This window comes from Saccostrea echinata, unplaced genomic scaffold, assembly GCF_033153115.1.
Source record: "Saccostrea echinata isolate AGI-Se365-2 ecotype Australia unplaced genomic scaffold, CSIRO_AGI_Sech_v1 ptg000010l, whole genome shotgun sequence".
Classification (NCBI taxonomy): Eukaryota; Metazoa; Mollusca; class Bivalvia; order Ostreida; family Ostreidae; genus Saccostrea; species Saccostrea echinata.
Window position 1 is genome coordinate 9,524,503 of NW_026889759.1, and position 24,655 is coordinate 9,549,157.

General features: G+C 34.4%; 2 protein-coding genes across 2 annotated transcripts in view; one reads left to right on the forward strand and one right to left on the reverse strand.

The window, feature by feature from the left end:
- The window catches only part of LOC133184337 (ubiquitin carboxyl-terminal hydrolase 24-like), a 376,170-nt gene that overhangs the window by 84,201 nt on the left and 267,314 nt on the right, over window positions 1-24,655 (forward strand). The window lies entirely within an intron of this gene.
- Window positions 1-24,655, reverse strand: part of LOC133184536 (sushi, von Willebrand factor type A, EGF and pentraxin domain-containing protein 1-like) — a 109,388-nt gene that overhangs the window by 52,424 nt on the left and 32,309 nt on the right. Inside the window, exons 14-19 of the mRNA XM_061319624.1 lie at window positions 24,392-24,565; window positions 12,726-12,917; window positions 9,595-9,786; window positions 8,291-8,527; window positions 2,014-2,259; window positions 1,341-1,535 (exon numbers count right to left, since the gene is read on the reverse strand). Of these exons, the coding sequence (XP_061175608.1) occupies window positions 1,341-1,535; window positions 2,014-2,259; window positions 8,291-8,527; window positions 9,595-9,786; window positions 12,726-12,917; window positions 24,392-24,565 (1,236 nt within the window). The remainder of the gene's footprint in view (window positions 1-1,340; window positions 1,536-2,013; window positions 2,260-8,290; window positions 8,528-9,594; window positions 9,787-12,725; window positions 12,918-24,391; window positions 24,566-24,655) is intronic.

The following is a 24,655-nucleotide window of genomic DNA, read 5'->3' on the forward strand; positions in this document are numbered from 1 at the left end:
TTATGGGGTAAATGGGTCAGGACATATAAATAACAATAATCAGCTGATTGGATCATGCATCCATTGATCAATTTACCCAATGGAAACATAAAGGTGACATCAGATTCTTAATGAATGAGTTGGGAATATCAACTATGTGATGGAGAGTTTCAGTCATGGTGTTAATAGAACTGACCAACGTCCCAAACTAAATAGGACGTTTAAAATAACGCCTTTATATATACCTTTCTTACATCAGTGCGAATTACTTCAGGCGCAAATAACAAGCGGTACCACTAGTATTCGTGCGATGTTTGTGTAGTTACAACTTTTGAACCAAGTAATAGCTTTAGCATTATAAAGGCAGGAACAGGGATGAGTGGTTGTTTTGTAATTGGTTTGGAGATGATGCCAAGTTAATTTTGGGTATGTCAGTCGAATAACATAGCCAGATGGCCTTTTGTTATTACGAGAGGACTGATCTATGGAGGAAATTTGGGTTTTTACAATACAATCAGATGATATTCATGAAATAAACATCTAAGATGAAACATAAAGCATATATTATAGTTGGTGATATTCCTATGATATCTTCATATAAAATTACGACATACAGATTTAAATATTTATAGGGCATAAATTGGGGTGATCCAATCTTTGTGGGTTGTTTTGGTAAGGGGAAAATCTGTAGCCCTTTTCACAAAAAATCTTAGGTTTTTGTGTAAGATTTTAACTTAAGAATCTCTTACGACAAATTTTAAGTGCGTTTCACGAACGCATTCGTAGCAAATTGAACTTAAGATTTAATTTACGACAGACTTCAACCCTAGCAACGACTTCAATATGCTTTATAATCCTTAAGTAAGTGGGTGAAAATAAAAATAAAACTAAGTTTTCAACAATTGTCAGCATAACAACATTATTAACAACAAATATCGAATGCAATCATTTGTAAAGCAAGGAAGTTTAAAATCTGACGTCACAATCACAAGTCTGACGTAAAAGTAGGTCATACGAAAATCTTAAGTGAAACTTACATCGTAAATATTTTGTAGTGTATTTCATTTAATTTTTCGACAATGATTGTGAAAAAAATATAGAATATTATTGTAAGTTGCTTTACAACGTTCAATTTAACGTGTATTTTGGTTTTTGCGGTTATATTTTTACAATAAAATCGGTTTTAAAATACTTAAGAGAGTGTTGGGGCTCTCGTAAAGTTACGACAGATTTTGCACTTACGAATTTCTTAAGAATTTTTGTGAAAAAGAATTTATCATAAGTTTTCACTTAAGATAAAAATATGTCATAAGATTTTTTGTGAAAAGGTCCACTGTAACACAATGAAATATATTACTTACAAAGACAACTTTCTGGATACATGGAAGGCGACCATTTATTCATTCCTGAACATGTGTAGTTTTTTGAACTGGATCCATCAAAATAAAGATATCCACTTTCACAGGTGTAAGTGCATGTTCTTTTTCCATTTGAATCAGGACAAACTTTTGTAGCATGGAGAGCAGGTGATAAGCTCTCAGTGAAACAAACGTCAGCTGGAAAACAATAAGAAACAAGTATACGATATTCTACTAAAAGTGCATTTCAGATCAGGGTCATAATATAACCATCTACCATCTTTAAAATTGCATGTTTCTTGGGTAAAAAATAACTTGTATAATCTATTACAGTATTTATTCACACTGAACAATTTCTTTATCTGCCACTTTAACGCCTTTTCTATCAAGCTAGAGTTTTACTAAACCTGCAGTAAAAACTGACTACCACATGTATATATGTTCAAATCCTTAAAACTTGAAATTTATTTTCTATTACATCTATTTTAAACAATCATATTTCTAATCTGAACATCAAACCCCCGTGTCACTAAAAAAGGGTTTTTGAGAAGAAGATGAAAATGCCTTCGGCTCAGGTGAGCTAAAAAGGCCATAGATAAATTTGAGCCTATAATCGTATAAGAATTACCAAAGAAAAAGTTTAGATATTTACCTCATGCAAAAGTTTATACTTTACCTTTAGTGTATATTAGTAATGTACATGTTTCCTCAGTCCCCCACATGTTCTGTAATGTTGCATTGACTTGTTGAGGTTTACTAAGCGTTTTGGTGTTTACAGTAATGTCTCGTTCTGGGCTAAATGTTATATTTTCACTAGATTTTGGATCACTAAAATATGTTTGTAAATCAACTCTGGTACCCTCTGTGGTGTTTATTGAAACTATGCCTATATCAGAACATATCAAGCCGGGCTTTTTGCGATCTGAAATAAAATAAATCAAAATAAATTTCTAATAATTAGTTTTCTAAACAGACCAAAATTTCAAAAACTTCTATTAAAAGTATGTACAATTTAATTAATGACCATTTTTTATGTGAACATCAGGCCCAAGGGCCTTGACAGTCACCTGAGTATCATGAGTTTCTAAGGCTAAAATGAGTTTGGTCCCTTCTAGAACTGGAGTTCTGGACTTGTGAGACAATAAAATTTACATTTTATTGAGACTCTACAATATTCATTATCATATTTATGCAGCTGTGATTCCTTAAAGTATAGTAAAAGGAAGATAAGATACACTGTATATCAGAGAAGATGGTTGTGTTTGGCATGTGATCTGCAGGAATAAGGCATACAAAACATTTACAGTTTAAATGTCTATGATTTGGTCGGCTGACCACAGCTGGACATACTTTGGGAAAATGTTACATTTAGTTTGAAAAACTTTGTGTCAAATTTAATATATCAGTCCCCTTATCTTAATAATTACTACATTCATAAATTATAAACACCTTTTGGGTATAGTTAATTGCAATTACAAGTACATGACATTGTGCTTTCGAAGCAACAGAACCAGAATTTATCCGTTTTAAAACAAATCAGTAAATGAAATTAAACTGAAAAAGAATAAATTGTTTGTACTAAAAAAATATTACGCTCCATGTGAGGATAGAAACAAAAATGTTTCTTTTTCATTGCACTGGAAGGGTAACTCATACTACTGAGCTATGACCATTTCACATACTATATGGTTTTTAAAATGACAAAGAAGCACCGCATTTACACATTGGAATTTTTTTGGAAAAAGTTCATTTTTTATCGTCTCTGAGTCTTCTCTCCATTTTTTACAAATGTTTGTAAGTTTCTTTGAATTACAATGCACATAAATAACGTTTCAAAATCATGGAGAGATGATCCAGAGATAGCAAATTTTTAGAAAAATGTGTATAAAAATGTAACATTTTGTACCAAATGACTCATCTAGCCAATTTTCAAGTTCTTTTTTAGCAAATCAAAATACAACATCGGGCAATATTTCCCTTTCCTATTTCACAGAAACTGAATACATCAAAAGAATGCTAAAATTTCATGGGACAGATCAATGAAATTTTTGCTTTTCAAGTGCACCAAGATTCCTGCCAAATGCCAATCAAAAACGCCCTGGTTCTTCATGTGTTGGTAATCTGGACTCCAATAACCCAGACCGTTTACCTTCTGAAAAAATTTTAAAAGGAAAAAATTTTCAAGTGTCAATTTTTATCACTACTCTGGAATTCTGTGTTCTGGATTCCGACCAAACATTAAATTTTCAGTGTAAATTTTCTAAATAATCCAGACAGTGAATCTCCAACTAAATAATTGATTCTCAAGACAATCAGGTGTGAATTTTTAAGATGCACGTTAGCTGCATAATTGGATTAGCACCAGTGACTCTATGTCCATTTCACGAAGAGCTGATAAGTAGGTGCTAAGGCAGTGTGCAGTGTTATTATTGGCATGTGTAATGGTGCAGTGGAAATTTGCAAAAAATACCATATAAAAGAAAACAAACAATTATTTTTTTTCAAGTACCATAAAAACTTAATAATAAATGACATTATATGCATAATCAATAGACTTTGCAAAATATATAAACACAAGAGGCCCATGGGCCACATCACTCACCTGAGCACATTGGCTAGGCAAAAGCACAAATCAGTTCAGTATTGAATTTTAAACTACCTGATGATGCTTCCATGTCAATATAACAAATGGCTTTGTTGTACTCGGGAAAATTTTTAAAAAATTTCCCCATATATTCCTTTGTAAAAATTTGATCCCTCATTGGGCCCCATCCTACCCCCTGGGGGTCATCATTTGAACGAAATTGAATTCACACTATCTGAGGATGCTTCTATATCAAAATGACTAAACATGATTTTCAGTTCTTGAGAAGAAGATATTTTCCTATATGTTCTTATGTAAAATTTTCGATCCCCCATTGTGGCCCCACCCTATCCCCGGGGGTCATCATTTTAACATATTTGAATCTACACTACCTGAGGACGCTTCCATATCAAAATGACTAATCATGGCTTTGCAGTTCTTCAGAAGAAAATATTTTCCTATATATTTCTATTTAAGACTGATTTTTAAAATTTTTCATATATATTTCTATGTAAAACTTTGATCCTCCATTGTGGCCCCACCCTACCCCCAGGGGTAATGATTTGAACAAACTTGAATCTACACTATCTGAGGATGCTTCCATATAAATATGACTCATCATGGCTTTGCAGTTCTTCCTCAGAAGATTTTTAAAGGTTTTTCCTATATATTTTTATGTAAAATTTTGATCACTCACTGTGGCCCCATCCTACCCCCGTGGGTCATGATTTCAACAATTTGAATCTACACTACCTGAGGATGCTTCCACTTGAGTTTCATCTTTCTTGGCCTTGTGGTTCTTGAGAAGAAGATTTTTAAAAGATGCTATTAATGTTTCACTAATTCTTTATTATCTCCCCTTGAAAGAGGGCGTGGCCCTTCATTTGAACAAATTTGAATCCCCTTCACCCAAGGATGCTTTGTGGCATGTTTGGTTGAAATTGGCCCAGTGGTTTTGGAGAAGAAGTTGAAAATGTGAAAAGTTTACCGACAGACAGACGGACAGACGGACTACAGACAAAATGTGATCAGAAAAGCTCACTTGAGCTTTCAGCTCAGGTGAGCTAATAAAAGCAAATTTAACACTCCGGTACATAACAAACTAAGGAAATTAATGCAAAACACAGAGTTATCTTTGAAGAATGAACAATATATAAAGAAGATGAACCTTTATAAGACAACAAATGGTTCTAAGAACTTCTAAATGCAAAACAAACAGTGTTATTTGCAAAATGAATGAAGGTAAAATCAAAATAAAGTCTCTCACTATAAATATACATATATTGAAATCATGCAGCAATCTTTACAACCATAATGCTTACAGTTCCTGAACAAATAATCGTTTTTTGTATATGTGTTTTTAAAAAATGACATGAAATTCTATTTTACTTTTTCTCAGTATCCAATGAAAAACTAAGCCAAAAACATTGACTGCCATGTTTACTAGATCTGCTGCATCACTTATTATTATTTTTTTTTTTTTGGAGATACGATCATGCCGAGATTTTGAAATTTACTGCTGTTAAAATGGTTTTAAAGGGAATAACTATTACATTTCTTTCTTTCTAGTTAATGCAGATGATATTTAAGATGGTTTTATAAAATTGAATGAAAAATTACATCAAACCTTCTCTCTACCTTGAAAAGCTGGAAAAGTTTTAACTATCATGGCAACTACACTACAGTCAACGCGGTTTCCGTATTTACCGCGAGTCCTCGTGGTGTGAAATTGATCGCGGTTTAACACAGGTAACTCAGGTAAAACCGCGTCTTCTCGCGGTACGGGTCCTCAACTAATCCACACCATCGCGGTTTGTGTTATCCGTCTCAGGTAAAAAATTATTCTCTTCATGAATGCGAGTTACCTCCCCCGACGGAAAAAAACACAACAGAACAAGAATGAATAGAAGTAAAAAAACAAAAAAAACAAAAAAAATGAAAAGGATAAAACCAGTCTTAGCAGTTATTTAGGTCTCCCTTTTTATATTTGATTAATTTATCTTTTTACTTATTTCACCTCTTTCAAAAATGAAAAAAAAAAAAAAGAAAAGAAAAGGAAGGAAAGAATGCGTGATATGGAGACAACTAGATATATATATTGTGTGTTCATTTATTGTTCCCTTCCTGAATTTACATTGTTTTTTGTTTTTTTAAATTTATTTACCTTCAATTACAGGCAAAAAACGTTATTAATAGCTCAGAGGATGTTACAGCATGTGCAAATATGCAACATTCGATTTTGAAATTTAATTTACTTTACACTGATAAAATACAATTGGAATAGAAGGTTCTATGTGTCCCCGGGCTAGGTTCGAGTTTGTAGTACGCACAGTCAGAACCTTGGCACTGACACAGACAGGAAGTGTTATGTAATAGATATATACATATGTCTGCACAACAATAGATTAGATTTCTTAAAGTTGTGTTTTACCTGTATTGTATACCTGGACATGCAAAATTTGCATTCATATTGCTTAGGAATCTGCTTCGTAAAACTTGAAATACATCGCAAACTATATCATATATAATGATATTTGTTATTTACATTCAAATCAAAATTTTCGCCGATTTTGAATTTGAATAACCCCACGTTTCTATAGTTAGATTGACTTTAAACTGTGTCTGATATTTAAATGCAGAGTGGGTATAAAATAAATCAGTTATTGTTTTGAATTTCTAATATCTATAAAACGCGATTGATTTAAATTGTGTAATTTACAGAAAACTCCTATCTTTATATAAGGTAATAAAACAAATAGAAAGACCTTTTTAATTTTAGTAAGCCTGAACTTATCAAAAATATGCCATCTATGACTTTAACATGTTTAAGCCACATTTTAAAAAAAAAATATCTTATATATTCACAATTTAATATCCTTACTTTGACATGAAGGATTATCGACTTCACATTGAGTAAAATACGGTAGAATACGGTAGAGCACACCGTCACGGTAATCTCGTGTCCCCGCGATCACCGCGATGATAAAACCGCGATGGTGTATCGCGGAAAGGATTAAAACACCATCGCGGGGGCGCGGGAAAATACGGGATCCGCGTTGACCGTAGTGTATTTTGCTTCAGCTGCCTTTGGACTACACCATTTAAAAAATTTTAAAAAAAAGAAATCATTATTTCAATTTGTATTTGGAAAAAATTGAGCTTATTTTCCTTTGGGAATAGGACCAAATAAGAAGGTACTGATAAATCCCTAACAAGAGGTCCAGGGGCCACATTGCTCACCTGTGCACTTTGGGTAGGAAAAAGCAGAAATCAGTTCAGTATTGAAAAGTTTAAATATAAAAGTGGTTTGGGGGGAGTGGGGGTATGATTTGAACAAGTTTGAGTCTACACTTCCTAAGGATGCTTTTGAATAAATGTGAAACATAATGGCTTTGCTGTTCTTAAGAAGAAGAAAATTTTTATCGAAATATCCTTCACATTCCTTTGTATAACTATGATCACTTGTTATGACCCCTCTATTCTCCTGGGGGTCATGATTTGAAAAAAATTGAATCTACATTACCTGAGGATGCTTAAATATTATTATGACCAATTATGGCTTTGCTGTTCTTGAGAAGAATTTTAAAGATTTTTCATATGTATTCCTATGTAAAACTTTGATCACTAATTTTGGCCCCACCTTACCCCCAGGGGGTCATGATTTGAACAAACATAATTCTACACTACCTGAGGATGCTTCTATATAAATATGACTAATCATGGCTTTGCTGTTCTTGAGAAGAAGATTTTTTAAAAGATTTTTCCTATGTATTCCTATGTAAAACTTATATCGCCCACCCTACCTCCGGGGCTCATGATTTGAACAAATTTGAATCTACACTACCTCACAATGATTTCACATAAGTTTCATATTTTCAAGCACAGTGGTTCTTGAGAAGAAGATTTTTAAAAGATGCCATTAATTTTTCATGAATTCATGATTATCTCCCCTTGGAAGAAGGCATGGCCCTTCATTTGAACAAAGTTGAATCCACTTTACCCAAGGATACTTTGTGGCAAGTTTGGTTGAAATTGGCCCAGTGGTTCTTGGGAAGAAGATTAAAATGTGAAAAGTTAAAGATGACGACAGACAATGGTCAAATTTCAATCAGAAAAGCTCAATGAACGCTCAGATGAGTTAAAATTACCTCATTCATTGTCAACACCACCCCCCCCCCCCACCCCCCATTTCTTCTAACATTTCTGCAGACATTGTTTACATTAATTTTAATGTGATATGCATCATAATTTTTAAACAGAAAACACCTCAATCAAGCTTCTGCTTTACAGGGAGTGGTCTCCTAATTTAAAGTATCTATTTTTTTAACATAACTTTTATATGCTGCTTATTCATGTACATTGGCTATACCTTTAATGATGAATGAGATTGTACAGCTTGCAGTATTCCCACCATTATCTACTGCTGTGTAGGTGACATTTAAATCACTGGACACCACTGTACCACTTTTGAAATTGGGAGGAACAACAGTCACATTCTTCACCAGTCCAGAATTATCAGTGGCAGAGGGGGTAACAAAGCTTACAGGCTCCATTTTGTCAATGTATATTGTATTAGGACAGTTCCTGAACTCTGGAGGAGTAACATCTGGAAAAAAAAGAGGTCCACAAGTCACTAAACTCATCTTAGCCTCCAAATTGAACATGATGTTGCCTAAGCTGAGTTCAAGATCATAGCAGCTAGGTAATTCAATGTATCTGCTACAATCTTGATAAATATTCTAGCCTAGCCAATGTAACAGAGTTAATTAATACAATGCATTCCAATATAACCTAAATATCTAACCTAGCAGCTAGGTTAGATGCAAAGATCTTGAATGCATCCCTGTTCATTATACCTCCCACTGAATATTTTTCAAAAGACATTATGGAGTTAAAAGAAAGAGAAAAACTTGTTACTTTCCTTTGAACATGTTGAATTCAGTAGACTTCATCATTTGATATTAATTTCTTCGGAATATGCTATATATAAAATTTACATCTTCATTTGTGATTTGATGTTTGAGTCGCAAAAATTCAATGTCAAATGCAAACTTTTTTTTTACCTTATCTTTGACAACTTGCAAATGTGCAACTTTTTTCTAGGCAAAGAACTGATTATAACAGTAGAATTTGGACAAAATAATAAAATTTTGAAAAATCACTTGTGATTATCAATATGAAGGACACTGCCTTCTCTAGCAGTACTGTAGCAGAAAATATTTAAGGAATGTTTTTAAGTTTAGTGTGAGTTATTGGTGTGTAAATCATAAATCACACAGACTTGTCACGTAGGCATATTTCATGAAGTGCGCTAGCACTTCATGAAAAATATGCCTACGTGCAAGTCTGTGTGATTCACACACCAATAATTCACACAAAACTTTAAAACATTCCTTATATTTACATTTTACATGCTTAAATGCACCAAAAATATACTGAATGTTTGAATTTCTCGCTGCCGTATATCATCATATTTTTATTAACATCTCTGTAGCCTCATTGTGACGTCACTTTAGCTCGAGTTTCTCCGTGTATATTTCTATGCGTGAGTATACACAAAAATGGTTTTCAAATCAATTTCACAGTTGGCTAATTAGAAAAACACGGCAAATGTAAATATAATAAAATACTGTACAGGAAATATGTTTAACATTGAATAGTAAATACCCTCACCTGTGCACAGAGGCAAGTCAGTTGAATTCCAACTGGCATTTTTGGTTCCCTGCTCTACACACAGAAGAGGCGTAGAAGGAACTGGTTCATATCCTTGTCGTGTACAATTAAACCTGAGGAGTTCCCCAGCCTCATAACTCCTCACTACCTGCACAGCTCCCCCTGGTGTACCCGGATCTGTGCAGCGTCCACCTATTAACATACTCTCTTGGGTAAGACTTGACTATCAATTTAGTTTTATATTTACATATCAATTCATCATTTACAAGCATGCAGCTTGTAACATCATTGTCTTCCAATGACACTATTTAAACAGGATCAGTAGCATATCAATTGAAGTGGATGGGCAAAACACAGTATCTGCTATATTATAATATCCTCTCCTTTACTGGAAGTAAAAAAGCTTTAGGTAAGGCATCAATGCAACAAAGATAAGAAATTCAAGAAAATATAACATAAAGCAGATACAAAATACCTGAGATTTAATGGTCAGGAACAAGAGAAAATGAATTTGCATTTATGCAACTAAAGTACCATTAACCCTACTAAACATTCATAAAAATAAAAACATTGCAACTAAAACTTGATAAACTATAGCAGACCTTTCAGTGAAATTTGTCTTATCTGGAGACCACTGGTTCCAGTGAAATTGACCAAATTAGACATTCCAGATTACTGAACATTTTAACTGAATTTACAGGAAAGGACTAAAAGTTTTCATCATAATAGGCAAGATTTCAGAATACTCTACATCCAGGTGAGACAAGTTTTACTGTACACTTTTTATTCACAAGAACTTTATTTTCGTGTAATTAAGTGAGAACAACTGCTTGCATAAACTCCTTTCTTGTATATATTTATAGTGTTAAGGATTAAATACAACAATGACCAGAATTTGTGAAAATTCTATCTTACTCATAGATACAGTACAATTCGTTTATTATAGTTTATTTGTCAGGCCAAAACTCACCACGTATGCCTGTGTTCTTTTTCACATCGTATGTTAATTTCGTTCTTGCTTTTCAGGCTTCTTTAAATGACAAGATAATTAACTTTCATCATATTTACTTACTGTTTCAAGACATTTTTCAATTAATAAATCAAAAAATTCACTTAAATATCGTTAAATACTATTCAAATTCAAAGTTTTATATCATCTATAGCATTCATCTTTCTACTTTCTTTTTAACTCTGATCAATTCATACAACCGACATTTCGTTTTATTACGTCGCTTTCAAATAAAATAATACCAAAAACATTTAATACAATCAAAATGAGAGAATTAACACAGAGATGGAAAAAAAACAGAATTACGGAAAACTTCAAAGAAATATCGTAATTATAGCTTTTGCACCAAGTGGATTGCCACGATTTACACTCCATGTTGCCACGTAATAAAAAAAAAATTGACACTGATAAAAATTCAAAGCCGCTTGTAAGAATCAAATTGACTTCACAACTTCTTAATTAATCTCTCAATTTATGACTGTAGACAAACATGAAGAATAGTTCAGAAACCAAGCAATCAGAGGACCGAGTTAATAGACATACGTTTGTATAGGTTCATTTCGAACATTTTGTAAAATACGTTTCACTGCGTTTATTATCAATGTACAAATTGAAGAAAAATACATATGCGTATGGTTTTAAATAGAAACTGTAACTGCACGCTGAACTTGTGTACAGCAAGAAATAGACTTGCTGTCTAGAAATAGTACAGCAAGAAAGGGGCTTGAATTTTAATGCTGCTTCCATGTCAATATAACAAATGGCTTTGTTGTACTTTAGAAGATTTTTTAAAAATTTTCCCATATATTCCTTTGTAAAAATTTGATCCCCCCTTGTGGCTCCTTCCTATCCCAGGAATCATCATTTGAACAAACCTGAATCTACACTACCTGAGGATGCTTCCGTATCAATATGACTAAACATAGCTTTTCTGTTCTTCAGAAGAACTAGTTTTTCTATATGTTCTTATGCAAAACTTTCGATCCCCCATTGGGCCTGCCCTACCCCCGGGGGTCATGATTTGAACAAACTTGAATCTACACTACCTGAGGATGCTTCCATATAAATATGACTCATCATGGCTTTGCTGTTCTTGAGAAGAAGATTTTTAAGATTTTTCCTTTACATTTCTATGTAAAACTTTCATCCTCCATTGTGGCCCTGCCCTACCCCCGGGGTCATGATTTAAACAAACTTGAATCTACACTACCTGAAAATGATTGCACATGAGTTTCATCTTTTTATGGCCCTGTGGTTCTTGAGAAGAAGATTTTTAGAAGAAGCTATTAATTTTTCACTCATTCTTGATTATCTCCCCTTAAAAGAGGGCATGGCCCTTCATTTGATAAACTTGAATCCCCTTCACCCAAGGATACTTTGTGGCAAGTTTGGTTGAAATTGGCCCAGTGGTTCTTGAGAAGAAGTCGAAAATGTGAAAAGTTTACAGACAGACAGACGAACAGACAGACGGACGCCGGAAAAAAAGTGATCAGAAAAGCTCACTTGAGCCTTCGGCTCAGGTGAGCTAAAAATATTACATACGAAAAAGCGGAGTGTACACTTTTACTTATGTTAATAAGAGGAGGAATTTACATTGAATTATTAAGAAATGGTTTTGTGTTTTAAAAAACTATGATAAAAAAAGAAGTATGATATAAAACCGGTATGATAAAAAACAAATTGTACTGTACCAGATTCATATCTCACAAAAATAAGGTGTCATAAAAATTCAGTGATCCACAGTATATATATCAGATAATTTACTGTCTAAAAATTCTGACATTTAATGCATATCCTCACATAGAGAGAAGCTGCACTGTATACACTTGAACTTTGTCAAAATGAATTGTATAAAAGTCTCGAGTTGAGAGGAATTATACAACAGATCTAAAGCATTATTCCCATAACTTTTTTTATTTTCAATATATAACTTTTTTGGGGGGGGGGGGATGCAAAAATTGGATGAATAAATTTCTGAGCTCACTTCCATTTGATTTTGTGACTTAAATGACAGAGAAATTTTAGAATAATTTGTTCATTTGTCATGATCATTTTAGCTAAAAATACTGTTTTTATCAAACTCAAAACAAAAATAATCACAGTGTTACACATATTCACTTACCTGTACAAGTAAGATTCCCAAAACCCCACTGTCTGTTCTCTTGACATCTGACTGTGTAGTCCCCATCTACGGATTTTCCACTGAGGGTTGAGCCAGTCTGACAGCTAAAGTTAAATGAACTGCCAAAAAGTGTATCAGGGTAGCTATATTGATCAGCACCTGGGACTTGCTCTGGCATCCCACAATCAATTACTGAAAAGAAATGATAAATTATTTTACATTTATTTCTATGTGCAAGTTTTCTTTTTACCACAGGAGTATGATAAATGATACAGAAACTGGCTTTCAAGATTTTGACAATTTCGTGTAATCAACTGCAGTCAGAATTTTAAAGATTTTTTCATACATATTTCAATGTGAAAGTCTGCCTCTCATACTCTTTGAACTCTCCCTAGCCGGGGGGGGGGGGGGGGGGGGGGGGGGGGGCTGTTTTAACTCAAACTTGTTTTCTTTTTTGACACAGAGGTATTTATGAATTAATAAAGAAACTGTAGACAATTTTCTTCCTTCCTGTATATTAAAAATATCAAACTTTAAATAATACTTGTGCACTCTTATATGTCCCTAAACTTGCCCCTGGAGGCAGATTTGAACAAGCTTAAATCTATATTCAATATTCATTTTTTCTGATTCAGTGGTTATTGAAGTTTTAAATGACCACAACCCAAATTTTAATTTTTTTTAATTTACCTCCCCTTTAAATGGGGTATTGCCCTTCATTTCCTTGCATCCAAACTACCAAAACATGTTTTGTGCCAAGTTTGTTTGAAATTGGCTAAGTGGTTCTGGAGTAGAAGTAAAAAATTTGGAGATCATCAAATGACAGAAAGACAGCTAAACAAACAAAAGACCCATTGGCCACAACGCTCACCTAAGTTACTAAGTTACAAGATGTAAAAAATTTGAAGGTCATCAAATGACAGAAAGACAGCTAAACAAACAAAAGACCCATTGGCCACAATGCTCACCTAAGTCACTTTGTCCCAGTTGTTCTGCATCAGATTTCCCCCCCAATATAAATGTATTCCTATGCAAAATTTTGATCATATTTTGTGACACCAACCTACACACAGGGGTCATGATTTGTGCAACAAGAGGCCCAAGGGCCTTGAATCGCTCTTCTGATAAACTGTACAACCTATCACTTCTATTTGAAGTCTCTAAGTATCCTGTATATTTACATAAACCCTTGAAATTCCAATTCACGCTCTGAGAACCCAAGATGATTCTAAGCCAACCAGTACCTGAGAGTTGGTCAGGTGACCTACTTATCACTTGTCATTCTCTGAGGACCCATCAACTAAGTTTGATGATTCTAAGCCAATTAACACCTAAAATATTTTTTAAAATTATAACCATAAAATTTCAAAAGTAGGTCATCGTGACCTACTTTTCAGTTGTCGTACTCCAAGGACCCAAGATGCATCAACTGACAAAGTTTGATGATTCTAAGCCAATAATTACTTGAAATATTTAATTAAAGCCATAAATTTTCAAAAGTAGGTCACGGTGACCTATTTTTCAGTTGTTGTACTTCGAGGACCCAAGATGCATCAACTGACAAAGTTTGATGATTCTAAGCCAATTAGTACCTAAAATATTTAATTAAAGCCACAAATTTTTGAAAGTAGGTCATGGTGACCTACTTTTCAGTTGTTGTAGTCCGCGGACCCAAGATGCATCAACTGACAAAGTTTGATGATTCTAAGCCAATTAGTACCTGAAATATTTAATTAAAGCCATAAATTTTCAAAAGTAGGTCACAGTGACCTACTTTTCAGTCGACCTACTCCGAAGACCCAAGATGCATCAACTGACAAAGTTTGATGATTCTAAGCCAATTAGTACCTGAAATATTTAATTATAGCCATTAGGGGTGCAACGATACACTAACCTCACGATACGATACGTATCACGGTATTCAGTTCACAATACGATACGTATCACGATACATGACAAGGTTAAAAAGTCTTTCAAGTTTGTCACCATATTTTTTCTTTAACTTGACAGGGTTATATAAAATGTTCATATTTTTTGATAATAATTAAAATAAAATTTTGTTAACTTGAATTGGATTATTGGGTACATCTTTGAGTTTTGACAATATTCTAAACCAATGATGAACATTTACAGGGAACTAAGGGGACCTTTCCTAATAATCTTCCTTTTAAATTGGAATGAAAAAGGAAGACATTCATTCTTTTATTCCTTTTATTTACGTAGAAAACCAGTTGTCATATTTCTCGTGTTAACATGTTTTAGTCAACAAGACAGTGAATTCTCATCGAAATACACACGTGATGAAATATCGTGTATTACCAAAGAAACGTTTAGATCTAAAGGGTTTAACATTTGTCTTAACATCTATAACATATAATCACATTAAGTCCTTCTCAGTGTTAAATCTGAGGTCTGTAAGATGCTGGAGATGAGTTTAACTTCCATTAATGCGTTATCGGCGACCTCACGTTTTGCGCGGAAGCAATTTTGAAATTGTTATTAAGGAAACAAAACGGACGATTCGGATAATTCTGGATCGATGGAACCGAACCGCGATATCAGTTTAGCGTATCGTGAATTGAACTATGGAAAAATATACCGCGATATACTGTCAAACGGTTTATCGTTGCACCCTTAATAGCCATATAAATTGAAATTTACACAGTGACCTAATTTTCAGTCGACCTACTGCGATGACCCAAGATGCATCAACTTACGAAGTTTTATGATCATAGGCCTTAAAATGTCCAAATTATGCCTCTGAAATGCTTTGAAATCGAATGCCTGCAAAGTTCAAAAAGTAGGTCACTGTGAACTACTTTTTAATACACATGTTTTATGGCCCCAAGATGCATCATCTTGCAAGATTTCATGATTTTAAACCTCTCGGTATTCGAATTACTGACCTTAATTGTTTTGCAAAAGATTAGCCATAAAATTCAAAAAGTAGGTCAAGGTGACCTACTTTTTAGTTGACGTACTTCGAGGACCCAAGATACATCAACTGACAAAGTTTAATGATCATAGGCCTTAAATTGTTCAAAATATGCCTCTAAATCATTTTGAAAAAGAATGGCCGCAAAATTTTAAAAGTAGGTCACCGTGACCTACTTTTAAGTCAACATGATATGAGGTCCTTAGATGCATCAACTGACAAGATTTGATGATCCTAGTTCTTATTGTAAGCAAAATATCAACATTTTAATAAAATGTAATTTTTGGTCAACTTTGAAGTGACCTTGAGACCACGCCCTTTGCCCCAGGGTGATGCCTTGAACAATTTTTAATCTACAACATATCCTCATCCTTTTGTGTAAGTTTGGTGATAATCTGCCTGGTGGTTCTGGAGAAGAAGATTTTTTAGCAACCAGTACTTTTGTTTCTATTTTCCTAATTATCTCCCCTTGTTATAGGGTCACAACCCTAGTTTTAGTAAAAAAGGGAGCCCTTGGGCCAAGGATACCCTGTTACAAATTTGACAATAATTGGCCAAGGGGTTCTTGAGTTATGGCCCTTATTCTAAAAAGTTTACGCACACCGCACAAATGGCCATAGCATTAGCTCTTTGAGCCTTTGGCTCAGAAGAGCTAAAAATGAATCAACACTAACAGAAGATGTTTCCACATTAATATGATTCATCATAGCTCTGCTGTTCTTTTTCACTATGTAATTCCTATTGTGGCCCCATCCATACCCTCCGGGTACCATAATCAGAACAATTTACAATCTACACTACCCAAGAAAGCTTCCCAGTTTCAGTTTTTCTGGCCCAGTGGTTCTTGAGAAGAAGACTTTTTTCCCTATTGTGGCCCTACCCTAATCCCACGGGCCATATATTGAACAATTTAGAATCTTCACTACCTCAGGAGCTTTCACATAAGTTTCAGCTTTTCTTGTCCAATGGTTCTTGTGAAGATTTTTAAAGATTTTTTTTATATATTTGAATGTAAAACTTTAATTCCCTTTTGTGGTCCCACCCTAACCCTGGGGCCATGATATAAACAATTTAGAATCTACACTACCTCAGGAATCTTCCAGATATGTTTCAGCTTTTCTGGCTCAGTGGTTCTTGAGAAAAAGTTTTTTTAATGACCCAACCTTACTTTCGCTTTTTCTTGATTATCTCCCATTGCAAGTGGGCTTTGCTCTTCATTTTAACATTTTAGAATCCAGGGATGCTTTGTACCAACTTAGGTTAAAATTGGCTGAGTGGTTCTTGAGAAGTTGAAAATATGAAAAGTTTACAGATGGACAGACAGACGGACGGATGCTGGACAATGAGTTATCAGAAAAGCTCACACAAGCTCTCAGCTCTGGTGAGCTAACAATGGGAAGACAGAAGACTTGATAGTTTATTCTATCAAACTCTCCAGTATACATTTTTTTAATGCTCCTACCTGGACATGTCAAATTATCCCCAAGGAGACGGTATGTTGAGGTCCCACTTTCTCCACAATACAAAGACAAGTTCCTAAATTTTGTCCCATATTTGCACTCAATAATAACATGGGTTCCAAACTCCACACTTGTACTTTCATTTGGAAAGATTCTGTTGTAATTTGGATCTGCATTAAGATCAGGTGTCATACAGGTTCCCTCTGCAAAAAAAAAATTATTTCATATGACATTGGTTTTGCTCGCCAATATTTCTTGCCACAAACTATCTATTTCAATTTGTAATAATGTAGAATATTTCCTCAGCCACAAAAATTAGTCATCAAAGATAGATTTCAAACTGATGAATCACAGATAAAAGTTGTCACAAATAAACATAATGGTTTACAGTATCGCTTTGAAAATTTCAAAAATAGAATTATAGTTTTCTTATTTCAAAATTCATGCAAATTTCAAATCATTCAAAAAAGAGCTATACATCTCAACAGAGTAAATTATAAAAGCAGAGTCAGTGTTAAATTGACTTAAAGCTTTAACATATGAACCTACTTGTACAATTTGTCATATCTTTTGACCACTTCCCAAAGCCTTGATCTACCTCACATTTCAATGTAGTCCTCTGAGGATCTGGGTAGTAACCATGTTCACACTCTACAGTTATTTCATCTTCATAGTAGAACAACTTCTTGTTGCTCAGAATCTTTCCATTCATAGGAGGTGTGGGTGTTGGACATTGAGCTCCTAAAATTATATACAATAACTTTTATCATTCTTTCTGATGTGTATAAATACAGATATGTCTCACCTAAGCTGAAATTAAAGTACAGTGTGTACTCTTGGGAGTTGATCTTTTCAACCATTTAATAAAAAAAATCTAACAATCATCAAACTTATTTCTTTTTTCGTATCATACACCTTAACATTAATTCAGAATATTATTGCAAACAATATGCCACATTGCCTTTGGCTCAGATTTGTTAAAGTAAATACCAATATTTTGTCTTTTCTAACTAGTTAAAATTCCTTCATCCATTTCCAAACTTTATGTAGCCTTCATTGATCTGATATTCATGGAAAATCAAAGGGACAAATAGTACATGTATTTTGAATATTTTTGCCCAAGCCCTAATTTACATAGCCTACATCTTATGCCAGTTTAGGATAATTATGACACTTCTAAGTGAACTTTCTACAGTTTCAGTATCTCTGATGTTTTTTCAGTGTGTACTTGTTTTCTTTATTACATTGGAAGTCATGAAATAATTGCAACAAATTTCAAAAAATTTCTTCAGGGAGAACTAAATTTTCATACAATAACCAAGATAAATGTAGGTTTATTTGCCTTGCTCAGACTCAAGTTAAATTATTCAACCCCCTTTCAACAATATCCTTCTTTAATTCAAACCAGCAGTAACTGTGGTATTATTAAGTAACATAAAATCACATACGTGTTGTTATAACTCCCAATAAATCATACAGTGCATACAATTTAGATTACATATTGCCAGTTAATCATTAAAACTTAATCCTGCATGATTGTGAACCTGAGACTAAAAAGAACATATAGACTAAAACATTTCAAATCTGTAAGTCTGTAAAGAAGTGTTCTTTTGGTAGAAATTATTACCATGTAAGCTGTTTACAAACAGGGCTACTTACTGACACATGTGTAGTTTATTCTAATTTTATCTCCAGCTCTTGTTCCAGTCTCTCCATCTGCCAAGCTGATATTGTTAAAATTCAATTCTGTGTATAACTGATAACCAGAGTTACAAGAGCAACTGAAAGATCCATCATTATCATTACACCTCTGACTGCATCCTCCATTTCCATCACTGCACTCATCTATATCTGTATCAGAAATAGAGAAACAACCACAATAGAATTAAAAGTTAAATTAACCCGTCAGCCAATTAGTCAAAGAGCCAATGTTGACCTGAACAGATGATGTGTTAGTTATAATATGCATGTATATCATTTCTTAATTGTTTTGGTGATTTAAAATCAAGTGATATCTAGAGAAGAAACTAGATAACTGACACAGTAAATGAGGGCCCAGCTAAGTGCTGTTAAAGGACTAAGAAGACATTCATACATACAGACAAAGTTATATGATCCTTAAATTCATAACAGTCTGTCTCTTATAGTAAATTTCTTCCATGTAGAATCATTGCATAACAACAAAAGTGTCAAGGATATAAATTAATCATACCTATACAGATAGACAGAAAAATCTGTAGATGTCTTGCTATTGCAGTAATTAAAGGACATCTGGACAAAATTTGAAACAAGAGACCCATGGGCCACATTATTGCTCACATGAGCATATTAGCTAGGAAAAAGCAGAATCCACTCAGTATTGAAACGTTTAGATATATAAGTGGAACCAAAATCCAAAATTACCCCCCCCCCCCCCCCCCCCCCCCGACATGATTTGAACAAAATTGAATCTACACTACCTGAGGATGCTTCCATATTTCTTTGACCATGTTGCCTAATAATAGCTTTAGAAGGTTTTTCAAGCTTTTTTCCTGTAAGTTTGATTTTTTATTGTGGCCCCGTCCTACCCCCAGGGGACTTGACTTGAACAAACTTGAATCTACACTATCTAAGATTTTTAAAGATTTTTCCTATGTATTCCTATGTAAAACTTTGTGGCCCCGCCCTGCCCCTAGGAGTCATGATTTGAACAAACTTGAATATACACTACCTGAGGATGCTTCCTGATAAATATGACCAATCATGGCTTTGCGGTTCTTGAGAAGAAGATCTTTCCTATATATTCCTATGCCAAACTTTGATCCCCCATTGTGGCCCCTCCCTACCCTGGGGAGTCATGATTTGAACAAACTTGAATCTACACTACCTGAGGATCCTTCCAGATACATATGACCAGCCACGGCTTTGCTATTCTAGAGAAAAAGAATTTTCCTATGTATTCCTATGTAAAATTTTGATCGCTCATTGTGGCGCCATCCTACCCCCAGGGGTCATGATTTCAGCAAAGAAGAAGGTACATTATGTACCAAAATCGGCCCTGTCCCCAAATCTGATGAAGATTTTTTTTAACTATGTCTAAGATGTCCTCTTTTTAATTCAGCTTAATTTTTGTAATTATCTCAGATCAATTTTCCTACAAAGCTATCTGAATACACATAAAAGTGTGGAGGGGTTGAAGTGAACTAACTACTTTCATATTTCCTTAAGATATTTCCCCACTGTGCTTTAATCTGATGGATCCCTGACAGAATAGACAGAAAAAGTGATTTGAGCTTTGTTTCACTTCAACAAATTTCTTTATTGAATTGACGTACACTTACCACTACAACTTCCTGTTTCTCCTGCTCTCCCGAATCCATCTTTACATTTACATATGTAAGATCCAATGGTATCTATACATTCTGTGTTAGTGTAGGATAGGCACACCCCACTAGAACATTCATCTTTATCTACAACAAAATTATTTTCCATTAACTATCTTAATTTACAGCACAGAGATTTGAAACTCAATATTTTCCTCAAACTGTCTCCCTGCAGAGGTTCTTGAAATCCAAATTTTTTTTTTAAGGAATCACTGTCTAGTTTATTGGTAATGCCAGCTAGGGCATCAACGGTAGTTGCATGGAAACCTGGGATAATTTGCATAATGGGCAAAGTCCATTATGCATAATTTATCCCAACTATTAGTGATGTCCCTGGCATACCCAACAAACTAGACAGTCATTCCTTATATTTACATTTATGTGCGAAATACAAATATATCCCTAGATGCAATATTTATGCAATTTTGGTCTGATAGGGCTTGCAGTTACTTGGGAATGGACTTATCTAAAAACTTTAAATTAGTCATTCATCCAGAAAATGTAGGTCAAATCCAGCATCCGAAGCAAGTTTGACAAGAACACCGCTAAGCGGAGCATCCCCTCGCGCCAGGCACTTCACCGGTAATGGCAAAATTCTCAAGAGGGACGTTAATGAAGATACAATCAACTAGTTAAGTTTAAAATATTTAAAGGTAAATAAAATATATTGCAGCACAATTTTAACAAAATCATCTTGGGGTGGGGGCATTTTTAAATCAAAGTGCATAACATCGTGGGGGAGGGGGGGAATAACATGCATACGTAAGTGGGCAGTTTCCCTTATTCCTAGCAGAAACATATCACGTATGCTCTAAGTTTCAGTAATTTACCTACCTATGTAAATCTCAAAGTTGTATGCAATATGCATAAAATCTGAGAATACCCGCGGAAGCAATATTTCTTCGTAATAAAAAATGAAAATATACCGGTGTTGAGAGGTCACTGAAACTTGTGAAATGTCTTTATAGCTTTCGGGAATTACATGCGCCTCAAGAATAAATTCCATGTTGTAAACAGACACCTGTGGAAATTTGGTAATGAAACCGCGACGTTCATCAAATTATTTCAATTACTCAGCCTCAGAGATGACACTTTTAGTTTATACAGACTGTCTCAAGATACGCACAATAATATGACAATAAGTAAATACAAAGTAGAACTTACTGAACTCTGAAGCGAGTCTGTCGAAGCGAACCGAATTTTCCAGGTTGATTAAGCGGAAGCGAGTATTGTCAAGTCGTACATAAAATTTCAGGATTTGAAGGTAGTAAAATCGCGATATTTTAAGAAATATTTTACCGATTAATTTGAAAATGAATAGGGTTCGTCCTTTTACAATGCCACATAAGTATGTGGAAGCTGAGAATTGATAGTCCAAAGGTTCTCTTTAAATCTTGCCCACAAGCTGTAACGGACACACTAACACACTAACACACACACATACGCACAGTAGCGATGCTATATCCCCTCCGCAACTAGTTGCGCGATGGGGATAAAAATGTTCATCCCTCGATGCATCATCCATGCAAGTTTGGTTCAGATAGGCCTTATAGTTTCTTGGCAATGGACCTTCTCCAAAAACTTCACCTGATCACTCATCCGGAAAATGTAGGTCAGATCCAGCATCCGAAGCAAGTCCAGGGGTGTGCATCCTTATGCGTATCAACCATGAAAGTTTGGTCAATATAGGGCTTATTTACTGAGAAATGAGACCTGCTCCAAAAACTTTAACCTGGTCACTAATATGGAAAATGTAGGTCAGATCCAGCATCTGAAGCAGGTAGTGTGCATCCTTATATGTATCATCCATGCAAGTTTCGTAAACATAGGGCATGTAGTTACTTGAAAATGGAGATCTGCTCCAAAAACTTTAACCTGGTCACTCATCCAGAAAATGTAGGTCATATTCAGCATCCAAAGCAAGTTCAGTAGTGTGCATCCTTAGATGTATCTTCCATACAAGTTTGGTCAACATAGGACTTATAGTTACTTGGAAACGAGATCTGCTTCAAAAACTCTAACCTGCTCAAAAAACATTAACCTGGTCATTCTTTAGCTGAAATTGCAGCATCTGAAACCTTGACTGGTACAATGAAACACACTAGAGGCATCCTCCATGCACCTCTGATTGATATAGGGCATAGCAGTACTTGAAAAGAAATCTGCTCGAAAAACTTTAACCTGGGACACCGATGCCGACGTCGAGGGTATTACATAAGCTCCCCAAACTTCATTGAGGTGAGCTCAAAATTGCTCGATCATACCCAAAACAGAATTTGACCTAGATATTCTTATGATAAATCTGTATACCAAGTTACATTTCAGTATGTGCGAAGAAAATGAATGGAAACTGTTGGTGGACCGACAGACAGACCGACAGACAGCAGCAAAGTAATATGCCATCCTTTCTTCAAAGGGGGACATATTAAACTGGACAACTTACTAATGCAATGTGGTTCTAAATTTGAAAATTGTCCATCACTTCCACATGTAACATCTTTTTCAACAATGCTGCTACCATTCACAGAAAATCCAGTATCACATTTCAGCTTGGCTGTCCCTTCAAATTCCACATCACCAGCTGCTTCTACCTTACCATTCATTACTTGTGGAATTTGGCACTTTATCTCTGAAATAAATCAATGCAATTAGATACATATGTTCAATAAAAGTTGCAGTTCTAGTTTATTCTACACTTATGTTTACAAGAACAGCACTATACAAATATGCTTACATCATGGATAGAAATTTGTACTAAAGACATGGAAATTAAAATAATCGCACACCAAAGAGTTAAATTCACTTAATGCATAAAATGGAACTGTCCATATACCAATTAACTGGTCAAGACCCTATTTCCCATTGCAAACACCAATATAAAATACAGGTAGATACTTATAGTGCTTTCATTTTATATAAAATGAAAAGCAATTTCCTATAAAATAAAATTGCAATATTTCCTATAAAATAAATTTGCAATTTCCTCTGAGACTCTACGTAATAAAAACAGCCTTTGTGAAATTGCAATTTCTTAAATTTTGCAGAAAATATATCCTCAGCAAAGAATTAAAATATTATTCCAACTTCTGATCTAAAAAAATAAATAAATAAAACACGTTTTTGTAATCTTCAAAAGAAGTTCTTTCTTTACCTGGGTATATATAATTGTACATTTTGGATCAGATGTTGGGCTCTATACAAAATATTGACAAACAGCTTTTAACTCTTTGCCATTTTTGAAGAAATTTTCAGGATTTGGGAAGAATGACATAATTCACATCATATTAAATGGACTAGTGAGTAAATTACATCATTTTCAATAGATGTGCAGTCACAAAGGGCCGAATTATTATTTAATGTATTGCCAACTAAAACTGTGCATTCCTGATTTTTTTTTTTAGAAATTCACCAGGCCAAAACATAAAAGGCCTTTAGTGATCCTTGCTCACTATGTATGATTTACTACATGTTAATAAGAAATTGTATTTTTAAAATTTCTTACTCTGGCAAGTTGGAAAAGGATGTGACCATGAGCCATTTGATCTACAATGGATGTACATAGACCCTAAGAGGTCATATCCAGGATCACAGCTGAACATCAGCACAGTGGCATACTCTGTACCATCCCCAGCAGTCGCATTTACTTTTCCATTGATTGGGGGACTTACTGATGGGCATTGTTGAGCTGAAAGTAATTTCATATATAATATATCAAAGAATTATGAAATCTATGGAGAATATATACAGTGATAGATTGAATAAACCTAAAATTGTCTTTTATGCAGTAAGCTAAAAATGATTAAGTTCATTGTTAAACTTTTAGATATAAAAATGAGGTAAACTGAAAGAAAATCAGTGTGAATTAACTTTGGGAAAAATGCTTGCCAAGATCGAACATTCTTCACTTACCATTGCATACAGGCTCTGACTCCCACATTCCGTTAGCCAGACATTTGATTGTGGGAGAAACATTCATTGTAAAGCCCCCATCACATTCATACGTTGCATTGTCTCCAACTCTTGGACCGGTTGCATTTTTTAATAATCCATTTGGAATTGCAGGTGGAATACCACAGTATGTAACTGAAAATTGAAAATTATTCACTGAAATGCCAGGAACTACCCAAATATTTCACAACTGTACTTCACGCATCCTATAACAATCTTGCATTA